This window comes from Ambystoma mexicanum, chromosome 9 (assembly GCF_040938575.1).
Source record: "Ambystoma mexicanum isolate Mex_15411 chromosome 9, UKY_AmexF1_1, whole genome shotgun sequence".
In the NCBI taxonomy this organism is placed as follows: Eukaryota; Metazoa; Chordata; class Amphibia; order Caudata; family Ambystomatidae; genus Ambystoma; species Ambystoma mexicanum.
In genome coordinates, this window is record NC_090931.1 from 1,419,571,391 (window position 1) to 1,419,591,759 (window position 20,369).

Consider the following 20,369-nt stretch of genomic DNA (forward strand, 5'->3'; position numbering starts at 1 on the left):
TGGGGCAGGTCAGGCCTGCCGGGGGATCAGTGGCCCCTAGCAACATCGTTGTAGTGTGGCGTTCCAGAGAGTGTGGCGGTACGTTGCTGCCAGCACCCTTATTTCCAGACCATCATACTCGGAATGAGGGCCATAGTGCTTTGAATCCTCTTCAATGAGGTTCACTCTGCTGTTGCAGTAAATGGTGAGCCTACTTGCCAGCATTGCTAACATACAACAACCGCATGGGGATCTCCCCCGGCATGTGTCTCCTCACCACACCGCAAACCAGAGATGGCATTTCAACATTTTGGGGACCAATTCCAACAGCCAGACAACAACTTGAACTTGGCATTCCAAGCAACAGCATATTTTTTATATAATTGATTTTTATCACTTATATTTCCAAACAATACAATGCAAGAATTACAGACATATGTACAAATAAGGAGCAGACAGGGTGAAGGGAGGCAGGCAACCGTGATCTTCTGCACAATTACGCTGAGTAACACAAAACATCTTTATACAAGTGATGCAAGTATGGACACAAAGATACAAAATATAAAGGATTTCTCCATCTTTATAAACAGAAAAATGAATTCTCATCTATTTTTTCTTTATTTTCAAATGTTATCGCTTCATTTAGTATTTTTTATTGATGCCAGAAAACGTGTGATGCAGAAAGCATAGACTTTTTTTTCCCCCAAAATGTTTGTTAACACTGATTTGCAGTTGTAACGTTTGAAAGAGAAATTAAAAAAAAAGCTTGACACAAACTCAATTTAGAAATACAAAAATATATATATAAATATAACTTTAAATGCATTTTGAGAACCCAGGTGCAAAAGCTGCTCTGCTGTCAATGCTTTTCTGGAGGTTTCAGACTGCTCCAAGTGACCTGCAAAGTGAAGGTGCTGCCCACTCCCCTGCCACATCTGCCATGCCTTAGACGTCTAACTGAAGAGAGAATGTAATGGAAGACCCCTGGTACACGCGAGGGCCTTGAAGGAGCCCAGCCCACAGAACATGTAGGAGGGGAATTCTTCTCATGCCATACACATCTCACTGTCATTACGTGCACATCCCCACTGAATCTGCGGCCTGCAACCTTTGGCTCTCCAGATGTTTTACACTACAAATCCCATCAGCCCTGCACCACAGGGTGAATGGTGAGGGATCACGGGAGTTGTAGTCCAAGTCCGCCAGATAGCCGAAGGTTGCAGCACACGGCAGTAGATGCTGTTTCCATGCATCTGTGGCAGAGCATCATTAAACAATGGACACATTCCACCACAAAGGGCAGGCTTGAGAAATGGCGCTGTTTCCAAGGGGTCAAACAATATTTAAGAACAGCCGTACATTTCATATATGTGAAGAGCATTTTACACAATCTGGATCTCCCCAATCAATGAAAGACTGACATTTTCAAAAACAGTTTTCGGCGCCTTAAAGAGGTCTCCTTGTCGGTCAATTCTCTTCTCTGTGAAACATGTGGCTCACTTGGACACAGACGTACCCCCCAGAATTAAGTGCTATAAAAAGAAACAACCAGGCCTTTATTTACACTACCCAGGCCGCAGGCAATGGATCATCTGAGTGTAGGAATTCTGCATTGCCTTTAGCCTTTCTGCAGGGAGGACAAAGCAGAATATCAACGGTTCAACTCGAGTTTTGTACTCTGTGTATTGGGTTGTGACAGGCCGCACTATTCATGCATACTAATATTGCATGTCGTGTGTCCTTGGGTGTGTGTCACTGAGTGTCAGACTGCAGCAGATTGGTGGTTGTCATTTCCTCTTATTGGTGTCCCCTTTTGTTGCGGCTTCTTGAGATGTTCTCCGGTGATTAGAGATTGTCACTTATAGAAAACACTTGTTTTGGGCTACAAACCTCCAGAGACTGGACATGCTTACATTCCCAGAGACATGGTTTGCCCTCCCCTTTTGGAAGTCCTTATTTTTCCTTCATTCCTTACCGACACATGACCATTTCTAAGGTCCCCTCTCAATATGGATGGTTCTGAGCATGAACTACCAAGCCCATGAATAGTTTAACATAGATGTTGGAAATGCCTTTCTGGGATGCAAGGAACTCCATCTCATGGTTTCTCATTATTTGCCCGCCAGATGTTTTGGACTACAACTGCCATGATCTTACACCACTGGCTACACTGGCTAGGGATCCTGGGTGTTGAAGTTCAAAACATCTGGAGGGTCAAACAATGAGTGAGCCTGACATCATGCTCACAGAAGACTTCCTAGACGCCCTCAGTTGCCACCAGATAAGCACCACCATTTCAGGATCTTGGATGCAATCGCGGGGCCCAATGGGGTTAGCCTTTGAGCTGAGAAGGGCACTCTCAGGTACATTTTTCAAGGGTTTCGCAAGACTAGAACTCTATGCAGCCATTCGTCCTGCACACCTGTGTACTTTTGCAGGTCCTTTTGACCCCAGACCTGGTCACTAGGCGGTCTCAAAATCTGGAAAGTGGGATATGCAGGGAATTGACTGGCTAGTAACGATGGTTCCCAAGTGAGATGCTTGATTAAAGTCATTGGGCCTTTGAAACTGACCAAGAATATTACTGCTCCAAGATGTGATGGGATTCAGATAAACAAAACGGTTTGGTTCATCTTCTCCATACCCGCCGCGCCACCATCTCCGCTGGCACCAAGTTGGAATCCAATCTCCAAAAGTGCAGCTCAAACAGCCTTTAACAGCATGTAACATTAAACCATTGAAGATACACTGCTGTACGTTCCAAGCAGGGCTCCCGTATAGGCAAAGGTAGCCTCAAGCGCTGTATTTTACCAGCGGGTCAATAGCCATGAACTACAAACAGGACAGTGACCCATACAGGCATAAGAAGCTTCAACAAGAAAGGGGCAAGAAGAGAAGGCACGTTGCACTAATTCTTTGGCAAGTATGCAGGCCGTTACCCGATGGTTTGCATGGCAGATTTCCCTGGGCAGCTCAGCCAGAAGGAATCCTCTACAATAATATACAAATGAGGACAACACAGACATTTTCCAAAGCTATTCACTGCTATGACAGTGCCAGGCTGGCAATCAGCACAACCTAGTCCCCCAAGAATTTGTAATGATAGCCTGTTGCAATGGGCATGCACGTGTAAAGCTACAGCCAATAAGAGGTGGGCTCATCACACCATGATATGATATGATAGGTTATTTGTAACATGCGTAATATCCAAGCGCGGACGCGGGATTGAACCTGTGTTGCTCTGTTTCGTTTTGCTACCAAGGCGAGCACCTTGCCCCTGAGCTATCCTTTCGAGTCAAATATATTGGCAGTTAACACCTTGTTTGGAACAATGTTCTAGCTTGCTTCGCTTGCAAAGCGTAACAGTAACATATTAAGAATGATTGCATATTTGCCATCAAAAGGATTTCTGCTGGTCGTGCATTAGTCACCACCACTACTGCAGAGTAAGGAAAGATTGGCACAATTGCAATTGAAAAAATACCAAAAATAAGTTCCTGCCTCTCTAAAGAACAATGAAAAGTACCTGTGACAACACAGAAAGCAAGGTGTCCCCTGGGTGCTCTTTTTGCATGTCAGCACCTCAAGTGCTTAAAACAGAGAAGAGGGTGGAGGAGGTCCTACCAGGATGATCGTGGAGGACATTGGCAAATGTACATGCTTCCCGATATCTGGTGAATCGGTCAACGGAGCAATGGATCTTGTCCGCAACAAGCAAACCGTTCAGTCAAGGTTGCAGCAGAGCAAATAGTGACATGCCCGGGAAACAGAACAGATGTCAATGGCGACATACAGAGAACGGAAGCAAAGCTTGACACGTGTGATGCTTCGATACAGTGTGCTCTGGATGCCTTATCAGGATCCTCTGAATCCTTTGAACAGCGGGGGGCGTGATCTAGTTGCCAAGAGTTGGAAATGGACCTTCTTTCTCCATAGTGAGCAGCTACCCCAGTTCAGCGACGGCAAAAGGGGCGAAGAAGCCTTCTTGTCTGCAACCTTGGTCTCTCCAGATCTTTGGGACTACAACACCCATACACCTTAGCCAGCATAGTGAATGGTGAGGGATCATTGAGGTTGTAGTCCAAAAATTCTGGAGAGCCGCAGGTTGCATACTCCTCTAGATAATCTCTTAAAATTATAGAGGGAGTGCGGATCCTCTGAATCCGTTGAACAGCGGGGGCGTGATCCAGTTGGCAAGAGTTGGAAATGGACCTTCTTTCTCCATAGTGAGCAGCTACCACAGTTCAGCAACGGCAAAAGGGGCGAAGAAGCCTTCTTGTCTGCAACCTTGGTCTCTCCAGATCTTTGGGACTACAACACCCATACACCTTAGCCAGCATAGTGAATGGTGAGGGATCATTGAGGTTGTAGTCCAAAAAATCTGGAGAGCCGCAGGTTGCATACTCCTCTGGATAATCTCTTAAGATTATAGAGGGAGTGTGGAGCAGCATTTAATATACATTGGGAACACTGTGTTAAAATCCCAATTGGCAACAGAGCGACCCTGGGCAGGTCACCTCATTGCTCAGCACTGCAGCTTCTGAGCTGTCCACTGGGAGGAATGAAGGTATGGATGTCGGCTTTGAAGTGTTTTATGCATATTCAAATAAGAAAGAGATCATCACAACATTTTCTCATTAGTGATCCCCCCATTTACTTACTTAGCTTTAAATAAGGGCATATCACACCAGGAAACAGCAGAGCACACAACAGTTGTGGGTGAAAGAACTACGACAGGTCTTACAAATGGATATCTACTCCGCTGCACAGAAATAAGAGCCCCGGGGAAAATCTTCATCATGTACAAAATGGTGCTTTTGCCAATTTGGAGCATTGCATATACTGACGAGGTTGGGGTGTCCAATTAGTACTGTGTTCAGGGAGACTAGATTTAAAATAACTTTGAATAATGGTACAATATTGCTAACGAGGGGTTCTCGTGACATGTTAAACCACTGAACCCAAGGCTGCGTCTAGAATGCATCATAACACCCAGCACATGTTACGCATCTTCAGATCCCGTGAGGTGCATGCTATTAAAGCTTCCTATTGGCTACGACCCTATAATTTGCAGTAAACGCATCATGCGTAGGAATTAGGACAAGTCCTTGGCATGACGTCATTCCAGTGACCTGCGCGTTTGGAAAAGAGTTATTGAAAGAACTAGGGTCACACGTCTCAAATATAGATACATACACATGTGCTCAGAGCCCAGAGTTTGTGGACGTCTGCCTGATGAACAGAATAGATGCATTTTTCTTTCAACAACGCAAGCCTCAGGCGCTGGCGATAAACTCTAGGAATTCCTTCGAAAGGCCTTTGCTCCGGCCTCCAGCCATCCTTGGTGTTGCAGAAGCGCCTCCACTTAGTGCAATGATAGTTGATGTAGCGCTTAGGGCTGGCGCTTAATACGAAGCGCCCATCATAGAACGATGGTGGAGAACGATCACTTGATTATTGACCACCTGAGGCACAACCACTAGGCGCTTCGATGATTTAGCCCTTAACGCACCAGAACGTTCTAGCGTCTTCTATGTTGGACCCATAGGTTTGTTCTAAGAGACAACATCCCACAGTTCTCAAAAACTGATGTTTGCAGTTATCCTTCATATTATCTTCTACTACAGAAACCTGAAATATCAGGGTGCGCAAAGAGGATAGCTGCTGGGCCAATCCACTGTCCCATTCCTATGGAGAGTTCTTTGCAAAATAGGTTCAGATAGTTCACAAAGGCACAGAACGTGCTAGAGGAAATATTCCTAAAAGCTTCATTTTACAGTGTTTGGTGTAAGGTGGGGGTGTGCAACCGACAACACTCTGGATGTTTTTGACTTCAACACCCATGATCCCCCGCCATTGACAATGCTGGCTAGGACCAATGGGAGGTGTAGTCCAGAACACCCGGGAGAACCAAAGTGTGCAGATCCCTGGTTTAGGGTTGGCGAAACGTGATGAGCGTGTGAATACTTTTTTGCATAATATATACAAAATTAAAAATGAAGTTAACTAAACACAATTCCTATGCAAGTTTTCTCCTAACATCTTGAGCGGACAATGCGTTGTCTCATTGTGACAGCACAGTGTTGTCTTGAATGAAGTGTGCTCTTGAAACGCCAACTTTCAGGCAACTCGACACAACAGCTGTGCTCTAAGCCGGTGTTTGCCGGAAAAACACAACTGCCGACAGTTTGCCAAACAAGCTGAGACTCCGCCACCAACTCAACTTTGCAGAAACCAACACAGCGTTACAAATAATACAAATTAAAATAATACTCCTTTGTAGGCACAAATAGCCTTGTGTTACTCACACTTCCCAAACTCTCACTCACTCGCTCATTTTACTGCTTTTCTGCATTCAATACAGATTGAAAGTTGGGGGCTCGGGTGGGGTCGGGGTGGGAGGGTAAAAGAGAAAATGGAATACAGTAAGAGGAACGGAAGTCATATTCCGACAACCTCACATTACGCATAACAGTGAAAGTAAAGGCTGTCTTAAAAAAAAAAAAAAACAGTTTGTGTTGCCCTTGGCTATTATATAGTCAAAATAAAGATTTCTTTTCATTTGTAGATATACACACAGTAGACAAGTCTATACAAGGTCTGCATATTATTGGATGCACACAAAGCAATAGGGCAAAAAATAAATATTTGGGTTCTGTTTGTAGATTTTACCTTTTTTTCTCGTAAATTTGATTAGCTTACAGTATCTTGTCAGTTTAGTTCATATATATATTATGTATAACAGGAGAATGCTTCCGTAAGGGTGAAAGGGGTGTCCGGGGTGTGTCCAAGGTGGAGGAAGCTGCAACTCTCTCTCTTTTTGTTGTGTTAGAGGCAGTATGTTTTGAGACCTTTAACTGAAATGCTTCCGCTTTGGGGGTGCCAATGGCCCCGCTAGTTTCAGGGTCTTCTCTCCGGCATAAAGCTCCTTGATGGAAAGCATGAAATTCGTTATGGTGGAGTCCCAGGCAGCCGCCATTTTGCTCTCCTCTCGGGCAACGTAATCCAGCTCCTCCTGGCTTGGCACGTACTACGATTGGCTGCATAGCAAATTTGCCACTCTTCGGCTGGCACATGTAAAGCCACAAGGCCATGAACGGTTTGCAAAAGCTGTTTTTTTTTTTTTAAATGGTTCTTCAAAAAAAAAAAATTCAAACAGGTAGCCTGAAATCAGAATGGATAGATTTCAAGATGGCGGAAGATCGGGCGCCGTAGGGCCAGGGGCCAGAGACGTTCAAGCTCATCCAAAGTCGACATGCCGTCAGCCATTGCCCATGTTGCTCTGTCCAACTGGAAGACTGGTGCCAGCTTGCAATCCCAATTGACGGATGATAACAGCTTTCAGTGTCTTTTTCTGTTGGCCAAAATTGACTGCAATGTATTGTTTTGGGGCACACCTGCTACCATGTCCCATTCATGTGGCTTAAACATCTCTCTCTCTTATAAAGTAAAAAAACAGAATACAATTTGAAGCCCGATCTTCCTTTCTATATGCTCCGCCCATTTGGGTGTGGTTTTATGATCCGAGCTTGTCTTCAGAGAGGAATGTCCGGTCGAAAGTTGAATTGTGGTATTGTAAGTCTCTTTTCCCTACTGCCCTTAAACCATTGCAAGGTGGAGGAGTATAAGATTGACATTTCAGTTAAAGGTCATACAAATGCTGCCTCCTTAAGCAAAAGCAAAGTGTCGGACAGGCTAGCGTATCAGCTCGACATTCCAAAACCCGGCTTCCACCGGCCTGACGAATGCCCAACCAGATTGGGTGATGAAATCAGCGTGCTCTTGGATCACGTGCCTAGTGTTAAAGAAACAGTAAAGCTTTGGCTAAGATTGAAGGGAACTTTCCTAATTCTACAATATAAAAATTGGGGTTGTTTATTTTGGCCACCGGTGATTGATGCAAGACAATATCCAAAGACATCTTGAACTCGCCTTTGGTAATTTACTAAAACTGTGGTGTTAATAAATTCTCCCTCCCAAATATATGGCATCACTGAAAATATGGAACTGCCACTCGCTAAATTCGGAGGACAGTGGAGACGTTGACCCGTTAATAAATATGTGAGAGGAACCTGATCAACGGACGGCTGTTCCCTCTGTTGGTCGACACCGGCTGCCTACTTGTCGATGAAAGGAAATCTAGAATTACCGGAATGTAATGGGGTTTGACTGTGCACCTCGGTCCAAATACAAAATGGGTTAGAGGTCATAATGGCCGTGGTCCATTTTGAGACCAGGCGCATGGAGTTTCGTTTTCAACGGAAAAGACATGAACCAGGGTCAGATGCTGCTGAACGATGGAGGAAATACCACTATCATACGGCAATGTGATTTTGGCCGAAATATTAGGGATGCACAGTAAATCCCACAGAGTTAGCCCCAATACAGGGCAAAATACTCAGAATGTCTTCTGAGCTCTACTAAATCACCATTTTGTTAAGTCCCAAAACATGTCCCAGAATTCATTTCGTCACCAGTGCACTTTGCATGGAGAATCAGCTCATTATATAATGACTGTGAGTTACAAGGACCATGCCTAACGGGACTCTCCCGAATGGCTCAGCTTCAAGGCACAACTCGCCTGAAGTTTCCAGTGTGAACTCTGCACCTAACCCACATGTGAAAGCCTTCAAGACAGGGGGTGGAGTGACGTCGTCGTGACCACAGGAACAATGGGAGACATTTGAAAAGCTTGGTTTCTGGAATGCTGCAAATAATCTTGATTAAGCTGAGGTGTTGATTAAAAGTTGTGCCCTGTGATCCCAGCGATTGGCAGTTCATAGTTGACACCATGTGCAGAATTTACCATGTCAGTATGGCACTGTGCAATTTAAAATAAAGTCTGCGGTTCATAAGTGCTTAGAAAAGTGTGTGGTGGTCTAAAACAGTGCAACACAGATTCAGGGACTAAGACGAGCGTGCAGCAGCTAACAAAATTGGGCACCTGAAGTTGAAACCATTTTTTTTAATGGTATGTAATATCATATATATTGGTTTATATATTGTGGCCTCTAATGTGTGTGAGTGTTTTAAAGTGATAATAATTTGCTATTCATATTAATTAATATATCTTTGAAATGGACGTAAGTGTTAGTGTTACCCAAAATTTGCTCTATACATTTTTGATGCTGCCGGATTTGCCTTTCATTATCCATGATCCAAAAGCCAATCAGATTTCAAGATCCAATGCCTCCACTTTGCTTTGACTCTTGTTGCCTTCAACAGGAAATTGGCTGACGTCATTTCCTCTTTTATCTGCAGATGAATATGTTTTCCCCACCATTCAGAATTTCCCCAATTCACTTCCTTCCACCACTTCATGCACTTCCTCTCTAGCCTTCTCTTATCCTCACAAAGTCCTTCTTTTGAAAAAACAAAAAATAAATCACGGCAAGGGAAATCTTGGGGGCTCATCTCTTCTGGCCACCGCCCATGACCCGGGACACAAAGTTGACGATGGCATCAGCTGGCTGATCTGGGTCCAACTCGGCAAAGAGGTGGCAAACGTTGTCCGTCGTGCTCCCTTGCTTTCTAGCCACAAAACCAAAGAGTCTGTGGAAGAGAAAAAGAGAAACAAATTTGTGAGAAGAGCTCAGATTTCCTTAGATATTCGCATTTTGCTGTATCAGAACAGTGAGTTCATCTAGGCCAACTCAAAATACAAACACGTGATTCCGCTATAGATATCCCTGGAAGTTATCCATGTCACATCCTCTGAGCAATGCACAGTGGGTTCACAAATTAGTTTGAAAGCTTGTCTTTTACTCCAGTAAATGGTAACATTGATGGGGTTTGTTGAACATGCCCCAATGCTCCATCACAAGGATGTTGTTATATAGCACACTGATGTATTGTATTGTATTGTATTGTTTATTTGATAATGCGCACAAAACCCAGGGGTAGCCGGGCGCAGCAGTCATAAGAATACTTGAGCTTAGGTTACATACATGGAATACATACAGGGAGTACAGTACATGAAGAAATTACAGGGCAGATATACAAGGTGCATTTGGTGCCGGTTAAATGAAGTACAGGTTCCTAGTTTGGTAGAAGTTTGGATAGGTCCTGGCCTAACGCTGTTGTAAGTCGTCGTTGGTCCAGAGCCAACTTTTCACTTTATATCTAAATGTGGTGTAGGGTAGGTTGGCTCTCAGTGCGGTGGGCAGTGCATTCCAGGCGTGCGCAGCTCTAACCGGGAAGCTTGCCCCACCTGCTTTGGATAGTCTGAATCTGGGTGATTGGAGCAGAAATTGGTTAGCGGCTCTAGTGTGTTGAGTGGAGGATTTTCTTGTCAGTCTGGCCGAGATATAAGGGGGCGCATTGTTATTCAGGCCTTTGTGGGTGAGGGATAGTGTCTTAAGAAGAACTCTATCTCTGATTTTTAGCCAATGCTGGCCTTTTCTAATGTTAGAGATGTGGGCTCTATGGGGTATGTCGAGAGCTGCTCTAAGAGCATTGTTCTGTAGTATTTGCATTTTGTTTATGGCAGTTTTGCTAGCTCCTGCATAGAGGGCGTTGCAATAGTCCAATTTTGACATTACTAAGGCATTGGCTAGGGTGATGCAATTAGATTTCGAGAGGTAGGGTCTGCAGGCCCTGATTAATTTACAAGTGTAGGCTGTGGAGGACGCTAGGGAGTTAACTTGTTTCTTGAGAGATAGCGTGGAGTCGAGGTAGAAACCTAGTGTTTTTACCTCTGTTGCCACTTTGATTATGTTGCCATCAATGTTAAAGGCACGGTAGTTTGGGCTAAGTTTTCTAAGGTTAGAGTCGGAACCCAGGATCAGTATCTCAGTTTTGTCGTCATTCAGGCAGAGGCCGTGGGAGGCCATCCATGCCTGAATGATGAGGTAGATCTTATTTACTAGCGCTGTGTCTTCGACAAAGTTGCCAGATAGGGGTAGGAGGATTTGCGTATCATCCGCATAGTTGGTATAGGTTACCCCTAGTCTGTCCAATTTGTCAAAGAGTGGCTTAGTGAAGACGTTGTACATGGTAGGTGAGACACATGAACCTTGTGGGACGCCACAGGTGATATGTATTGGGTCCGCTGAGGCTAAAGGGGAGAACACTCTCATCGTACGGTTGGCAAGGAAGGATTGTACCCAGGCTATAGCTTCACTTGAGAAATGGGCGGCAGACGCTAGGTGGTTGCATAACACTGCGTGGTCCACTAGGTCAAAGGCCGCTGATAGATCAAGGAGGAGGAGCATAGCTGTTTTACCTTTATCCTTCAGCTCGTCGATTTGTGTTTTGAGATCGATAAGGGCTGTTTCAGTGCCATGTAACGGTCTGAAACCAGATTGGCGAGTACCTAGTAATTGGTTTGTCTCCAGATAGTTTTGGATCTGGAGGTAGGCTACTCTATCAATGATTTTGAGGAGGAATGGGACAGTGGTGATTGGCCTATAGTTGGTGGGGATGGCTGGATCGAGTGTCTGTTTTTTAAGGAGGGGTAGAACCCAAGATTCTTTGAGGTTAGATGGTACAATACTAGATTTAAATGAAGCATTAATGAGTTTCGAAATGAAGGGTGCTAAATCTCGTGCTGCGTCCTTAATGACTTGTGCAGGGCAGTTGTCACCTTGGCAGTTGGAGGGCTTTAGTGATAGGATCACCTTTTCGGTTTCTAGGATGGATATGTTTGTAAAACTGAAAGGTTGGCAATTGTATTGGGTGGCTGTTTGGTGTGAATTAGTCGAGTGGATAGTGTGGGCCTTAGTAGGGCTCAAGGATGCTTTCTTATTTGCGATTTTGGTTTGCAAGGTTGCAATTTTGTTAGCTAAGGCATTTTGGATGCTAGTGCACCATTGTTTATCTTTGGGGACGTTGTCTACGGGAGCAATAGGGTTTTCCATTTCCCGGAGGATGGAGAAAAGTTCTTTAGAATTAGAATTAGCCTTACTAATTCTTTCATTGAATGTGTCTTTTTTGGTTTGGATTATTTCCTTCTTATATTTGTTGGCAAAGTTGTTGAGGATGGTTTTATTCTCAGCTGAGGGTGTATGCCTCCAGATAGCTTGGAGTTTGCGCTTTTGGATTCGAAGTTCTTTGAGGTGAGGGGTGAACCATGAGTTGAGGTGGGATTCACGTTTGCTTTTACGAAGTTTGAAGGGGGCTATTGTGTCCAGCGCATTGGACATGGCGTTGTTGAAAGTGTCAACTAGTGTGTTAGGGTCCTGGTTAGTATCGCTGGCAGCAAGGGCTGGTAGGAGGAGAGGGAGCAATTTTTCTGAAGTAATGTCTTTTTTACTTCTGGTTGGCATGGCAGGTACTATATCTTGGTTAATTGGTTTAGGCAGTTCTATGGTTAATGAGAAACTGATGAGGTGGTGATCCGTCCATGTTTGTGGCAGGATTTTAGAGATAGTGGTGTTACAGTTTCGATTAGCTATCCAATCTAGGGTCCGTCCTTTTATGTGCGTGGGGGCAAGAATGTTCTGAGTCAGGCCATGGTCGACTATAATGGATTGGATGGAGTGGGCTTGTTTGTCCTCATTATCATTGAAGCCCAAGTTGAAGTCACCTAGTAGTAAGAGCTGGGTAGTGTCTTTGATGTTAGTAAGGAGGCTAGATAAATCTTCTTCGAAGTTACCTAGTGGGCCTGGTGGTCTATATACCAAGAGAACAGTTAATGTGCTATTGTTAGAGATAGGTATTTTGGCTGAGAGGAGTTCACATGATGTTATTTCCGGGTGAGGGGTGAGTCTTGCATCAAGCTTAGTTTTGGCGATGATGGCTAGGCCACCTCCTCGAGAGTTGGGGCGATCAATTCTTAGAATGTTGTAATTATCAGGTACGGCAGTCATGAGTGCAGGACCTGCAGCATCATGGAGCCAGGTCTCAGTGATTGCGAGTAAGTCTAAGTTGTCTAGGGCAAGTATGTCGGCAATTTCAGTGCTGTGAGCTATGAGGGACCTTGCATTGATAAGGGCTCTTGATAGGCTAGGAATTGCAATTTTATGTTGGATCAGTCTAGGATGAGGTGTGTTGGGCCTCCTCTGATTATAGAGGTCGGTTTGAAGTTTATGATGATCCATAATGAGGGTGAAACTCGTCACTGTCTGCAAAGTTGAGAGTTGTCCTTCCAGGGTTAATAAAGCTATATATAAAATATATTTTCCCTTTAAGACTAATACCATTTTCCTATGAAAAATGCATGCTGTTTAGAATATTTGCATACCCACAATACATTGCTATGTGCTCTGAAAAGGAGGTTGATTTCCAGGGATGGTTACTGGGTGGTAATGGGACTTTTTGGTTCAAATGGGCTATTTTCTCACAGTTTTTCAAAGAGAAGGGATATTCCATACATGTTTAAACAAACCATAACATTGACAGTGTATATTAAACGTTACACACTTCAATCTCGACCACTCCTATGCAGTTTCTTCTAGATGATGGTACTGATTTAAGAAAAAATGTACTGCAAGTGTGAGCTTTTTTAACCAAAAACGTCAACAATGCAACCTTTTCAAGGATTATTGAATATGATGAATTCTTAGACTAGGATTTATAAAAAAAAATTTCAAGTGGACATTCACAGTTTAAGTTCTGTTTGGGCGATCTGCACGCTGCAAAACCCGCATCCTATGATAACATCTACATGCTTTGAGAAGGTTTACGATTCTCATACTTATTCAACATTAAACCATGATCCCAAAGCATAAATTGGCAAGTGACCCTCTCAACATGTATGTTTCACAAAAAACGTCCGCTTAGACTTACAGATTTGTGGTATGTGAGGGCCCAATTGAATTAATGCTTTGGAGTGGAGTGGAAATTGACATGATTTCTTTTCAGAATAACATTAAAAAAATCTAGAGATATCAGTATCAAAGTGAGCAGGTCACACTATCATACCCCCCTTTATTTCAATGCTACCTCCGCTACACAGATGTGTGATCTTACATAAGTCATTGGGTCGGAAGAGTATATAACTACCACTGTGATTTTTGGCTCATGTTTGTTATGGGTGGTCAAGAAATGGGAGCGTTGCAGGCTGTCTTTTTCAGGGGAGCCATGCACTTTGGGGGCAGCATAACAACACCAGCTCTCCCCGGCATGTGGATGGAAAAGCGTAAGTAAAGATCCCTAACCCAATCAATTATATTTCTTTCTAGCAATTTCTCCCTTCCAGGGTTGCTAGATACATAATCCTAGCATTGATCATTGTCGCTTGTTACCCGATCTACAGATAGTGGTTCCTGTTGCATGCTAGTTCTAAATCCAACTCTCTTTTGCTAAACTCTTTGAAGTTTGTGACATATCACCTGTAGCTCTGATATTTTTATTTAGCATTCAACCACCCAGCATGGATACACATGCATTTGAAAATTAGAAATGAATAGTACAGGTTAAACGGTTCCATGTAATAATGTCCCTGCAAACATGTCTCCTAACAAATATTTCGCAGTTTTTTGCAGAGACATTATTACATTGAACATACATAATGTCACCATATATAATGTCGCCAATGGCTTTTCCCGACGACATTATGTATGGGGACATTAGCTATGGGGACATTATTACCTGATTCCTATTAAACATATTTTATGATTTCCAAAGAATGATCCTCTAAAAAGTAGAGATTGTATTAAAAAACAAACATCAAAAAATAGAACCAGTTCTTTAAGACAACTCATATCCTCCACGTTTAGCCTTTAGGAGCACACATCTCTCCTTCACAAGAAGGTACTGCAGAACAGACCCTTCGTATATAGGGAACAGAAGCCATCTTAACTATTACAGTGAACGGGATACATGTGTTAGGTCATCGCAGGGAAGGAGGAGACATTTGTTTTCCGCATTGTGCATACACTCTAATTGATGTGTAAATGGTAAATAATGCACATTTGGTAAAAGGCGTGAATATTTAAGATCAAGTCGTTGTAATTAAACTGGTTGTACCCATCCTATCAAATGCAAACCTGTCCTTCTCTCTCTCTATCTGTCTCACTCACACTCTTTGGTTGGTCTTTTTCTGTCTTTGTCTCTCTTTCTCTCTTTCTCCACCCCTCCCCCTCCCTGTCTCTCTTCCTTTCTCACTATCTCTCTCACTCTGTCTCTATCTGTCTCACTTACTCTCTGTCTGTGCTTTTTGTCTTTCACTCGCTCCCCTTTTCTTCCACTCTCTGTGTGTTCGTTTTCTCTCTTTGTCTCTCCCTCCCGCTCTCACTCTGTGTGTCTCCCTCTCTCTGTCTCTCTCCCTCTCTGTCCCTCTCCCACTCTGTCTAGCTCCATCTCTCTCTCCATCTCTAACTCTGTCCCTCTGTGTCACTCTGTGTGTCTCTATCTCTCTACCAATGGGAAAGATTAGTGTTACAAGGTGACCGTTTTCTTGAGCCACTCCAGCAATGACTGACAGTGATGCAGCCAGAGATATCTTAAGGGGGGGTGCTAATGGATTGCTTTTTTGTTGATGTTTTAAACTAGAATGAGAGCATTCGCAACAAAGGTATATTAGGTATATATATAGGTATATATATCCCACAATATGGGGACCAGCTTGTTATTCAGAAACATATCATCCAGGGGTCTCACCTCTCTCCCAGGCTCTTCAACCACTACCTGCCACCTGTTGCCCACCGCATCGCTACTTTCTGCTCCAATGTTCAATGTTATGTGGATCAGACTCTGCTCTCTTTCAGGCTCCCCTCAGCCACCTCTGCTTCTTCTCTCATACCAGACTGTCTTACCGCTATTCAGGAATGGTGTGACACCAATGATCTCTGCCTTAATGCCAGTAAGACTGAGATCCACCTCATTGGGACACCGGCTCCCTCCTTCCCTCTCTCGCTCTGGCTGCCCACTGCGGGCCCTCTTCCTGCTCCTTCCTGTGAGGTTAAGAACCTTGGTGCCATCTTTGACTCCACCCTCTCCTTCTCTCCTCACATCTCTGATGTCTCTAAGAAGTCAAACTATCAAGTGCACCTCCTCAGAGGTATTCCTGCTTTTCTCACTTTCCCACAGAAGCTCACTGTCTCCAGAGCTCTGGTCCTCTCTAGGCTGGACTATGCCTCTACTCTTCATCCTTTACAACTTATCCAGAACAGGACTGCAAGACTTGGCCTTGGCCTCAAGCCCAGGGATCATATTTCCCCAGCTCGGAAGTCTCTTGACTGGGTCCCCGTGGCTGCAAGGATCAAGTTCAACCCCCTCTGCATCCTCCACAAGGCTTTCCGGGGCCTGCGACTGCTCTACCTCCAACGTTCTCTTCCAAAACATCTTCCTTCTCAAGCTCTCCGCTCATCCACCTCCAACTCTCTGAGGGTCAGATGCTTCTCAAAGCAGAGAGTTGGGGGCAGATCTATCTCTTCGGCTGGGGCCTCCCTCTGGAACAGCCTCTTTGCCTCTCTCAAACTTGAGCAGAACCACCTATGGTTCCAGAAACAACTCAAGACCTTCCTTTTTGCTTCCGCTTTCTCTCTTCGTCTCCCCATCTGATGCACATGACTGCTCCACACACTGGTCACCTTCTAAACTCGTGCTCGGGCTCCTGAATGTATAGTTGCCCTTGCACTGCCTCCGGGTTCCACAGCACCTAAGGGTCTGTATCTGCAAGCCTACAGTCCCTTCTCTCTGTACTTACGAATCACCCGCTGGCTGCACTTGTGAGTTAACTGCACTTCCTCCTTCCCCTCCCCTTGGCACTTCTCCCCTTCCCTCTTACCCGTACTTGCGTGATCTGAATGACACAAATCATAGTAAGATCATTATTCTGTCCTTCCATTGTTTCCCCCTCCTTGGCTTGTTGTGCCTAGGAACAGTTCTACAGGCGCGTTATAATTGCCAGATAATATCACAGCAGACCAGATCAAATCATAGCATATAATCATTACTTGAGTCCTGCATGAAATGTGTTGGTGGGGGGAGGGTGGGCAATCAGATTGTGTTGGACATTGCAAGGGATACAACAGCATTTGTACATTACTATGTTTTGTTAATTATTGGTATTTGTGTACTCTGTAACAATTCTTTGGGATCAGTAGTATTATCAACCCATCAGTAGCCATTATGCAAAGTTGAACATTGCCCTGGGTCTCACAGAAGACACACATCATTGGTTTTAATCTGAGTATTAACCTTTCCTAGAAGGAAGGGTATTTTAAGAGATGCACTTGTGAGCTCTAACTTCAAAAGAAACTATTTAATGTACTAACTTTGTGAACTGACTCTTTTTGAAACGTATGCAGTATTAATTTCCAAAGATCACCTTCAGTATATATTTTACTCCCAATAAGAATGTTAAATTTACATTTATTTATTTATTTCATTTGTTGATAGTCCCCAGATCCAGAGGTATCACAGCGAAGTACATACTTAGTAGCAGGCGATACAGTTCAGTCATGAGATGACAGGGAGGAAAAGTCTTATATATATTTGTTGAACAGCACAGTTTGCATTTTTTTTTTTCTAAAGTCCAGGTAGGGCGGCTCGTTTTGGATGCCGGGAGCAAGAGCATTCCAGTGTGTGGGGGCTATGGCCATGTAGCTAGCTCCCCCCGCTCTTTTTCTGATGCATCTCGGCGTTGTAAGGCCATGGTTGCGGAGATGCACAAGCAGGCTGGTTTGACACTTTTGGAGATGCATTGGTTTAAGTATATGGGTGCAGTGTTGTGCACACATCGGTGAGTAATAGGATTTTTAAGTCATTGGGGGCTTTGATAAGCAGCCAGTGGGCCTCCAGTCTACCTTGCAAGATATGGTCTGTACGCTTCATACCGCAGGCAGCCCAAAGAGTGTTATTTTGGATAAGTTGAAGCTTGGATATGTTTTTGGTAGAGGTACCAGAGAGAATGGTGTTACAGTAAACCAGTTTGCTTCCAATGATAGCTCTGGCTTGTGTGAGGCAGTTGTCCAAAGTCAGAAACTTTCTACTGAGGTTACTGAACGTGGTGGTGTATACTGCTGACGAGGCGAGGGCCTTGTGTTTATGCATGGATAGCTCAGAATCCAGGTATACGCCCAGGGTTTCACATGGCTGGAGACACTATGTAATGTTTTCATCAATGCTAAAAGATAGAAAGGCTGGGTCCAAGGTTTGAGTCGATGCGGGGAACCTACACTTAGGAGTTCTGTTTTGTCATCATTCAGGCACAGGTGGTGGTCTGCCATCCACGCTTGAATGATGCTATAGACTATTAACGTTGTCTGAGTCAGTGGTGTGGTTACCAGTGAGTTTGAGTGGGACTTTGGTGTTCACATCAGTGAAGTTGGTATAAGGAATTTTGAGGTTGTCAAAGTGGTTGAAGAGGGACTTAGTATACATCTCGTAGAGTGTGGGTGACAGGTACAAGCTTTGCAGTACCCCATAGGAGACAGGTGTGGGGTCAGCTGCTTCAGAGCCAGTAACAATCCTAGAGGTGCATTCACTGAGAAAGGAGTTGACCCTGCTAGCAGCTTCTCCGGAAAGGTTGAATTTAGAGGTGAGGTGCTGGCAGAGGATATTGTGGTCAACAAGATCAAGGGCTGCAGAGAGGTCAAGTAAGAGAAGGATGGCGAGTTTTCTGACATTGTGAATACTGTCAAGATGGATCTTGAGGTCCAGTAGGGCAGCTTCGGTGCTGTGCCTGGGTCTAACGCCAGATTGGCGTGAACCAAGAAGGTTTTGGGTCTCCAGGTGGGTTTGGATGTAGGCAGTACGATCAAGGATTTTAAGGAGGCAAGGTACATTAGTGATGGGTGGTAGTTGCTAGGAAGGGTGGGGTCCACGGAGGGTTTCTTAAGGAGGGGTGTAACCCAAGCTTCTTTGATGGCTATCGGGACCGAGCATGAGGCGAAGTAGGCATGGATGAATTTAGCTATAATGAGTGCAAGGGAGTCAGAGTTCATCTTGAATATGTGCGAAGGGCAGATAACTCCTTTGCAATTGGAGGGTTTGCGACACTGGATGATGGTTTGGGCAGCATCAGGTGAGATGTCAGAGAAATAGAAGGGGGTGAAGTGGTTGTGGTAGGGCTGACTTGGTGGTGAGGGGACATAACCTTAGTGGAGAGCGTGGTTTGTTTGTGGATGGTTTTGTCTCTGAGAGTGTGTGTTTCGTTTGTGAGTGCAGATTGGACGAATGAGCACCAGGCCTTGTCATTGGGGAAGCTGTCAATGGGAGGTGCTTGGGATTCAAGTTCCTTGAATATTTTGAAGAGTTGCCTAGTGTTGGAGCTAGCTTCAATAATTCTGGTGTTATAAATTCCTGATGTAGTTGTGATGATAGCTGCTTTGTTGTTTTTAGCTGTCGAGAGGCTTATTAAGCAAAGCACATTATCAAAACCTAGAAAACTACAAAACATACTTTTGGATAGGTTATCCTTTTAAGATATGCCATCTAGTGCACTCCAAATAACCCATTTGAAAAACCCCTATGAGAACGGAAAAGGGGACAAATAGCACCAACAATGTTTCACAGCTGCTTTGGATAAGGTCATAAAGTATTTTGGCACCATAAGAATGACCTAATTTAAGTATGCTCTGCATATAATTCCCCAAGAAGTTCAGTGCCTGTTCATAGAAAGTTCAGTGCCTGTACATAGATGTTTTTAGTCTGAGACAGACGTTCCCTCTCAGCCCCATCGGTTATAAAATCCTGGCCTATAAAGGCCCCTTCTCACAATTTTGGAAACAGAGAGCCACAACAATGTTACCCTAATCTCTAAATCTTGAGGCTGTACGAATAAATATATATGGTAGCACCAAGCCCAGCATGCATTAATGACTTAGTGATTCAAGGATACAATCCTTTCATCAGAGACATATTTGTCAAGTGTAAAGATTTGTGTTCTTTGTTTATGTTCCCAAAATGATCTCTGATGCTATGCAAAGAAGCCCTTTTCCTTTCTCATCCAGGTTTTACAGGGATATTACGGGCACCAGCAATGGCAGTAAGTTCCCATTCCATGACATCCCATTGAACTTCATGGGATGGCAACCCCTGAATCACCGGCACTGCTGTTAAGGTGCCAGTGAATACACTACCGGTAGGGGCCTGAACTAGGGGCAGGTGATGCCTGCCGGTAGTTCTGCACCCTTCCAGCAGACTCGTGGTATGCAGGTGCAGAAGAGGTACAGGCACACCTTGTTACCGGCACCTTATTCCTAGACCGGCATGCTTGTAATGACCTCCGTAGTTTGCAATTTTTCCTATGAAGAAAAACCCTCATGTCTACTAAACTACTGAGTTGTTGCATAATAATAATAGTGAATATTTATATTTTGCATAGCACATTATTCTCTTGACTTACTCATGAAAACATATTTTAAAGTCTTTACCAATGGTGTCCTGGAATACTGAAGACTGATACCATTGCTTTTAATGTCATTTACTGTGATGTTGCCTCTGATCAAGTCAATCCATATTGTGAAAATAAGGGTTCTGCATATCTTGCTGGACAAATC

The 20,369-nt window shown here is 44.1% G+C and overlaps 1 protein-coding gene across 4 annotated transcripts in view; it reads right to left on the reverse strand.

Annotated features, from left to right (window-relative positions):
* Positions 1 to 321: 321 nt before the first annotated feature.
* Positions 322 to 20,369, reverse strand: part of TNS1 (tensin 1) — a 2,137,091-nt gene continuing 2,117,043 nt past the window's right edge. For all 4 annotated transcript variants that reach the window (XM_069616815.1, XM_069616816.1, XM_069616817.1 and 1 more), the window contains one exon: positions 322 to 9,531. In XM_069616815.1, the coding sequence (XP_069472916.1) occupies positions 9,390 to 9,531 (142 nt within the window). In that variant the 3' untranslated portion in view covers positions 322 to 9,389. The remainder of the gene's footprint in view (positions 9,532 to 20,369) is intronic.